This window comes from Lactuca sativa, chromosome 2 (assembly GCF_002870075.4).
Source record: "Lactuca sativa cultivar Salinas chromosome 2, Lsat_Salinas_v11, whole genome shotgun sequence".
Taxonomy (NCBI): Eukaryota; Viridiplantae; Streptophyta; class Magnoliopsida; order Asterales; family Asteraceae; genus Lactuca; species Lactuca sativa.
In genome coordinates this window covers 211,111,153-211,119,604 of record NC_056624.2, presented here as the reverse complement: position 1 = coordinate 211,119,604, position 8,452 = coordinate 211,111,153, and the positions used below count along the sequence as shown (strand labels likewise).

The 8,452-nt window shown below is 34.8% G+C and overlaps 1 protein-coding gene across 3 annotated transcripts; it reads left to right on the top strand.

Moving 5' to 3' along the window:
- The first annotated feature begins 4,529 nt into the window (after nt 1-4,529).
- Nucleotides 4,530-6,730, top strand: LOC111888299 (probable RNA-binding protein ARP1). Of its 3 annotated transcripts, XM_023884456.3 has the most exons (6): nt 4,530-4,923; nt 5,022-5,190; nt 5,365-5,555; nt 5,752-5,986; nt 6,200-6,272; nt 6,480-6,730. In XM_023884456.3, the coding sequence occupies exons 1-5, from the start codon at nt 4,732-4,734 to the stop codon at nt 6,232-6,234; spliced, it is 822 nt and encodes a 273-aa protein (XP_023740224.1). In that variant the 5' UTR covers nt 4,530-4,731; the 3' UTR covers nt 6,235-6,272; nt 6,480-6,730. The 3 variants fall into 3 exon arrangements, with proteins under 3 accessions (XP_023740224.1, XP_023740220.1, XP_023740225.1); XM_023884452.3 differs by lacking the exon at nt 6,200-6,272; XM_023884457.3 differs by lacking the exon at nt 6,200-6,272 and having other exon boundaries at nt 4,531-4,923; nt 6,460-6,730.
- The last annotated feature ends 1,722 nt before the right edge of the window (nt 6,731-8,452 follow it).

The window sequence follows — 8,452 nt, the reverse complement described above, 5'->3', positions numbered from 1 at the left end:
CCGGCTAACTGCATCGGACCGAAGTCCGGAACACATAACACAAAGCATGCTTGAATCACAAAGACATAAAGCACACTGAACTACTGTATCGGACCGAAGTCTGGAAACTACTGCTAACTAGACGGGTCGGCATTGTAGCCGTAGACCCGTTCCTACTGGAAGGAAAACTCACCTGAACTGTTGAACTCGGCCGATAGCCCTCCGACTGCTAACCGACAACTCTCCGAAATGCTACTCCTCTAGCTCCCTGAGCAACCAATACCAATAACAACACTTAGACTAAATTGTCTTCCCGTGGTCAATTAAGTCAACTTCGGTCAAAGTCCTGGTCAAAGTCAAACTTCCTGATTGACCCTATTCGCCGAGTCCACCCGTCGACTCATCGAGTTCTTATACTAAAAAAACTCCCATAACACGACTCAACTCGCCGAGTCGCCCCAGGACTCGTCGAGTTGAACGATCTCAGAATTCCGTCTTGACCAACTCATTGAGTCGCCAACCGACTCACAGATCCAAAGCTTAACCAAAAGAGGTTGGGGTTCTGCGACCTGACTCGCCGAGTCCAAGAACAAACTCTCCGAGTCCAAGGCAATCTTCAACAGACTCGCCGAGTTGTTCTTCCAACTCGTTGAATTCCTGCCCATCTTCATACAACTCGCCGAGTCCACCAATGCGACTCGCCAAGTCGCTTCAAATCTTAATCCATACAGTGGCTTTTCGAGCCATGCAGGGGCTCCAAACTGTAGATCCACTCTTCTAAGACCCACCCTTCACGTAAAGTTGCAAACTGTACGTGAAACCAAGGATTTATAGGCTTGAAACACTCTAGGGCTAGGGTTTGAGACAAACATGCTTCACCAATACACCAAAGACTGATACTTGATGGGTTTCTGGGCCAAGACAAACCTATATATGAATTTCTCTTTGCTCACCAAGGCACAATACACGAATTGGACTTGGTAATGGCCCCAAAAATGATAAAATCTAACTAGGAAAGGGGATCTAAATGAGTAACAGCCAAGGTATGAGCTTCATACCTTCAAATTATCAAAAATATCACACCAACTCAGAATCTACTGCCAATTCTTGAATCACCAAAGGTTCCTTTCTTCATTCTAACTTCAAAGCACCCAAAAATGGAAAAGAAAGCTTGAGAGCACTACAATGAAGGCTTAGGGTTTCGAGAGTAGGTAAAGGGAGTGATGGAGGCTGGGGTGAAGGCCTGAAATGATGCTTAAATAGGGTACCAAGTCCGGAAATTAGGGTTTCCCAACCCAGACCAGACTTGCCGAGTCGGTCTCCCCGACTCGCCGAGTTGGTCACTTAATCCGCGACACGGATCACGCTCCGACTCGTCGAGTTCCTCCTTGGACTCGACGAGTTTACTCCTTTGACTTAGGGCTTTTCTTTCCTTTCCTGGTCTTCCTAATTCTGGGTGTTACAGTCATGGAGCTGATCTATTTATAGGGCGAAAATCGAGGAGGCACGCCATGCCCAGACCAGGAGCGTGTCACGCCCTGGCTCTGTTAGGCCTTTCTCTCTGTGACATGTGGCATGGTTGCAGCGGATCAACGCGAATCCCTTCTAGAATCGTGTGTTGCGCATATGCACGCGTGACGCAAAACGTGAAATTTTGTAAATTTCGTAACTTCTTCATACAAGCTCCGTTTTCGACGTTCTTTATATCCATGCGTAGTTATTGACAAGATCTACAACTTTCATTTAGATTTCGTCGGCTAATTCTCATTTTATTTTTAAAGTTATATTTTTAATGGGCTTAGACTATTAAAACCCGTACAAAACTCTTCCATACATCATCCGTTATCTACTGTCTTTATATCGGTAAAATTGTATCTACGAGATATTCAACTCTTATTTAGATTGTTTTGACTAACAATCAACTAATTTCTATTTTGATTTCTTTGTCGTATATTATTGCACTAAAACTCTTAAAAATTATAATTTTCTCATACGAAGTCAGATTTAGACATTATCTATATACACGCTCTCGCTTTTATGACTATTACGACTTTCATTTAGATTACTTAGGCTAATAAGGAATCTACTTCCGATTCATATTTTACGACGCACTTTGCCTTATAAGGTTGAATGCAAAATTTCTAAGAATTATAACTTTTTCATATGAAGTTAGATTCAAGCGTTCTATATATCAACGGAAATCGTATTTACATCTTCAACATGTTTATGATGATTATTTTAGATCAAAATTAATATATTTATACTTCATATTTAATAATAATTGTTTAATATTACAATTTACAAATATAGTATAAATGATGTTTTACAACTTTACAAATAAACCTAATGAATTTAAACATCATATTTTTGAAGGTCATGGGAATCATGTTTATCTAAATGATATGGGTTTGTGGAATATGTTTTTTTAATTAATATTAATTTCACCAACAACAATATTATATCATGTTTTAAATCTTTAATTACCTATTTAATTATTTATTTTTATTGTTGTTCATGGTGTTTATGAACGATATTATGTTATTTAGATTTAGAGAGAAATCAAATATTCTTATATTCTTTTTCCTATACATTTAAGATTGACATTTGTCATATTCAATAAAAATAATAGATTTTTATTATACTTGTCATCATCTAAAAGTGATAGTAGAATGAATAAGAATAAAAATTAAAAAGTATTTAATTTTTCTAAAACTTATTGGGATTTAGCTTTTATTATTGATGAATATTACATTTATTTCACATGCATAAAAAAACAAATAATAGAGACATTTTTCTTTATGTATGAATTGTTTATGCATTGTCTAGACAATTTTGGACTATTTAATTTCTATGGTTGATTGTGTAAAGTAAATTGTATTTGGTTATTGGCCGTTTTAAGCCTATTATTATAACAAAAATTTAAGTTTTCATTATATGTAGTTTTATGTAAATTATTATATTTTGTATTTGGATAAGAGAGAATGTGAAACAACAAATCCTAACGGACCAAACGACAATCCGATAACATGTTCAAGAACAACTTAAGGCTCATTTCCGTTGGCCTTGATAGCCTATGGGTGCCTCATTGACATAGATGAGTAGTGTCCTAATTGATAACGGACGGCGTGACTACGACATAACAATGGTAATACAACGACTAATGATCCAAATGTTATTATTATTATTATTATTATTATTATTATTATTATTATTTTACATTAACATTTTTCGTATCACTTTTAAAGTTAATTTTTAAAATATGAAAATGCACAATTTAAACGCTTACCAAATTTTTTATTGTCTTTAAATTGTTAAAATAACCTGAATGTATTTGAGTATAATAAGATCTAGTTGTATTGCAACCAAAGATGAATTTTACATCCTCGTAACACGTAAGACAAAATTTCATACTCCCTTCGTAAAATATTATTGTCCACAGACAAAAAACATACAGATTAAGAAAAGCATTAATTACCACTAACTTTATATAATAAAATGACAGTTTTGTCCTTACTTTGCATTTAATGTTTCATTAAATGCTTAGTTGGTTAAGTAATAATGAGAGGGTATTTTAGTAAAAATGTTATTTATTTTTAGAAGTGGACTATTATTTTGAGACAAACCAAAAAAGAAAGATACATTATAATTTTGGGACGGAGGGAATATTTTCCAAAAACAATTTATTTGTAGGGCCTTAGTAAGACATAAACACGAAACAAGTTTAAAACTAAACATACGAATTTCACCGGTTATTATATAAATCCTCATACAGATTTATAAGTTGCAATTGGTACCAACTACCTACATGTTGAACTTATTGTTATATGTATGATCTACATTGCATGAAAATAAACTTTAATCCAGATCTAAGCCTTAAATAAATTAATTTATTCACAAACATGAGAGGATATTAATTTATATAGGATAAAAATATACTAAGTTTTGTAATTGGGTTTTCCGTGAACCTAACATGGCTATCCCTCTTGTAGATCATATTATCCTTGTAAACTTATTAGATCCTATTATCCTTGTATAATTATGGTAAACAATTTATTTCATTTTTTATCAAAGTACTCAATAGTAAGAGAATAAAATTGAAAATCATATATATATATATATATATATATATATATATATATATATATATATATATATATATATATATATATATATATATATATATATATATATATATATATATTATTTCAAAAGAGCGTTAACAATTTGGAGAATAGTAGTTTGACTAAACTTCATTATCTACAAATAATTTCCTAATAACAAATGGATAATCGTTGTTATATTCTATTCCTATAAATTGATGAAAAATATTTAACTGATATTGAAATATTATTTTAAATTATTGGAACCTTTTACCTTTGATTGCATGTATAGTTTAATAAACAATTTTTTTCTTAATGATATTAGTTTTGGTAAATAAATAAATTATTAATTTTATTCTATTTTTTCGGATAATTAGCTGATAACAATAATCTCTTATTTAAGAAAATAAACAGCAAAGTATAATCACTTCATATTATTTTTCTCCTCTCTTTCAACCTTAACGCCATCTTTATAGTCTAGCTGTCTTCTCTCTCACACACTAAACACACACAATTCTCTTCCTTTATATATTTATCTTTCAATTCACTCCTCTGATCGCTTCTTCAAATTCCGATTGATTACAGTAACTTTTACATCAACGATCGCCTGTTTTTTTTTTCTGGTAGCAGCCAGAAATCGTCGGAGAAACCAATGACAATGATGACCAATGCCGGAGGAGTAGGGCCCTTTGGCGACACGACGTTGACCAAAGTCTTCGTCGGAGGATTAGCATGGGAGACTCCCAAGGAGGCCATGAGAGAGCACTTCGACAAATATGGCGACATTCTCGAAGCTGTCATTATCTCCGACAAAACAACCGGCCGATCCAAAGGCTATGGCTTCGTATGTATCTCTTCTTATCATGCACCCCTCTCTCTGCCGTCTGATGATTCCTTCTCAACTGACTTTTTTAATTCTGTTTCTGTTATCCTGCGCATCAGGTGACATTTAAGGAACCGGAATCCGCTAAGAAAGCTTGCGAGGATCCGACGCCGGTGATTAACGGCCGCCGTGCGAACTGTAACCTCGCTTCCCTCGGCGCACGCCGCCCGAGATCGCTAACCGTGGTGCCACCGCCGCCACCACCACCACAGCCGCAGCAGCAAACCGGTATTTTATTTTATTTTTGCCTCTTTTTCCCAATCAAATAATTAGGGTTTATTATAATGGAAGTAAGATTCAACATTACGTTTATCAATTATCAGTGCTACCTTACAGAAACAATTTAAGCGTGTGCTTGGTCTAATTGGAATGGTGAATCGTTTTGGATTTACGTCATTGTAGGGCCTAATATAATTGTGGGACCAAGATCTGCCGGGGCGATCACACCACCTCCGAGCCACGTGCAGTGGTACTATCCACCAACGCCAACACCGGCATCTCCGTACCACCACCACCACCACCAGGCCGCCGTTCCTTATTACGGATATGCTCCGGCGACATACGTCGCTACAACTGATGTCAGTTACAATCATGTAAGTGGATCCAGATCAGCTGCAACTCACCTGCATTTATTCCCATGAATACGCACAACTATATTCTTATTATTATAATCGTAATCAACCTAAATTTGATAACAAAATAAATATGGCAATTCAAAATTTTCATCATTAATTTGTTAATTATTCGCATAATAATTCTTCTAAATATGGATATTTTGTAATTACACAGAAATTAGGGTATACAGGTGGGGCCTACATGAATGGAGGGCACTACTCGCATGTGTATCCCAGTCAGGCTACGGTGGGTGCGCACACATTGATGCCAATGTACCCTATGAGTATGTATCAATACCATCATCAATCACAGGCAATGGGCCTACCGGCCCAATTCTTTTGTGCCCCGACATCCACTGGCCCAATCACTGCTGTTCCTGCTATTCTTTCAAAGCCCACACCAACTCCAGGTATATATTTAATAATTTAATATCGATCAATAAATTTTCTTTAAATTCTATAATATACATATGATTAAAAATGTTAGACTAAGTGATTGGAATATCTATAAAACAAAAAGAAAAAAATATACATTTTTGTTTAATTTTTTTAGTATTAAATTAAGGTGTCACACATGTAAATATGCTCCTTTTGGACATAATGTTTTTAGACCATTTTGACAGTTGGGATGTGGCAGGATCACATGGTTGAAAGATGAGAATACTTATTTGGTCCAACCTGTCAAACATAAAACAAGTTGGTTCATGCTTCTCATCTTTTTTTTTTTTTTTAATAACCCATCACTGGTCCCTCCATTTTCATAAAGCATGCAACTTTAGTCCTTGTAATTCATAAAAGATCTTCTTTTTATCCTTTACCATTAAAGTGGTTTGTACGACATGCTTTGATGGTTGTACTATGGGAACTAATGATACAAGTACAGTTTGTTTGGCTGTTGAATAGGTACAGTTGGGGGAAGAAAAGGAAGCTTTGGGAAAGTTGGCTAAAAGTGGCAAATAACAAAAAAGGAGGGGTGGAGTGGCTTGTCAGAACAACCTTATTTTATTTGATCTGCAATGCAATGACTGCTTCTTCTTTCTTTCCCTTTTTTATTTCCTCTAATTTACATGATTTTTTATATTTAATTTTTATATTATTATTAATATTAATTCACTTCTCATTAGGCATATCTAATTAGATTCATTCGTTCGTCATCTCTTTTAATCTCCATCTAACTTATTGTAATGGTAAACCAATTAAAACTTTATCGTATTTTTTTTTATATGGGGCATTGTTATGTTTACTGTTTTGAAGTTCATTAAATTTTCTGTATACAAGAAGAATACATCCCGTAAATCAAATATAATTCAAATGTATTTCATTATTGATTGAAGAATATAATCGATAGCAAAATCATTATTCGCAAAATGCTATTTATTATTACACATTACTAATGGTTAATTGATCCTTAACCCTAGAAGCAAAACAATGATTTAAAGGAATCTTTGTTTTATGGAAGAGTCTTAGATTAATATGTGCCCATGACATTAAGTTTTCACATTTTCAAACATCATAACATAGCATGACTTTTAATTAAATAAAATGTAAATGATTAGCGGCATTAGCGTCATGATAATGAGCGAGCAATATTTGGGATACTAGTTTTTTTTTCTTTGGAAACAAAGATTTTATAAAAAAAACAAGGTTAGAAATCCAATCCGACTAATTATATAAACCGAAATTACCCCTCCATTTAACCCAATTATAAACTAAAGAAATTGTTGGATTTGCTGGTTTTGTAGGGGTAGTAAACACGTTATAAACCTTGTCATTCATCGATTTCCAAACGCACCAAAAAAAGACTATACATGATCGCAACAAGAACTTTTCTCTTATTTGGGCAACGCCCCCGGTTAGCCACAAAGGCGATGACCTTAAAATAATTGAAGCTCTGAGAAGGAATGTCACACCCTCTAAAGATCCAAAACATCACCTCCTGGACATAAAGGCAACAAAGGGGGATGTGCTAACTAGAATGACACGGAGGTGGCAGGAGGTTGACGAGATCAAGACACCACGTCGGGTAAGGACAGCGGCAGACGGGATGCGATCCAGACAAACTCTCCAAATGAAACAGGTCACTTTGAGGGGAACCAAATTCGTCCGGCTAGTTGGGTTGTCCGCCCCGCGAGTGAGTTTAGAGTCGATGATAAACCTGAGATTATTGACATAGAAGTTTCCATTAGTGGAGAGATTAGAAATCCAAACGTCCTTGAAACTGTAGAGGCTGAAATTCCCAAGAAGAGTATTAAGGGGATTAAGCTCATGCAGTTCGATAGGATGACGGGGAGCTCTTTTCCATTTCCACATAGGACATGAGCTTGAATAACGCTTTAAGATGAGGCAAGACTTTTTGGAATCATGAGAATGGAGGTGAGGGAATCCGGACGCCAGAGAACTTCCATCAAGGCATTCATCAAGCCAAAACCAATGTTTTAAAAACCGGTTTGAACCGGATGATCGAAACGGTTAGACCTGAAACCGAGGGAGGGAGCAGTTAAACTATCACCGGTTTTATGTCGATTTCTGAACCAGATTTAACCGGCCGGTTTTTTGAAAAACTCAGTTGAACCGGTCAAAATAAACCGGTTGAACCAGTTAAACCGAATAAAAACACATGAAAAAAGAATCATTTACATAATAAACATTGGTGATTTTTATTTCAAATCTAATTAGTTTTCTCTAAATAAAAATATATAGTAAATGTTATATAGTTTTTTGATGTATTTTTATTCATCTAAAACTATATTTTATTTCAGTACTATACTATATTTTCTTTTTGATATATATTGATTTATATAAAACACTAAAACTTACGGTTATGTGTTATTTTTAATATGTTTGGATTCATCAACAACTTATTTTTATGTGTATTT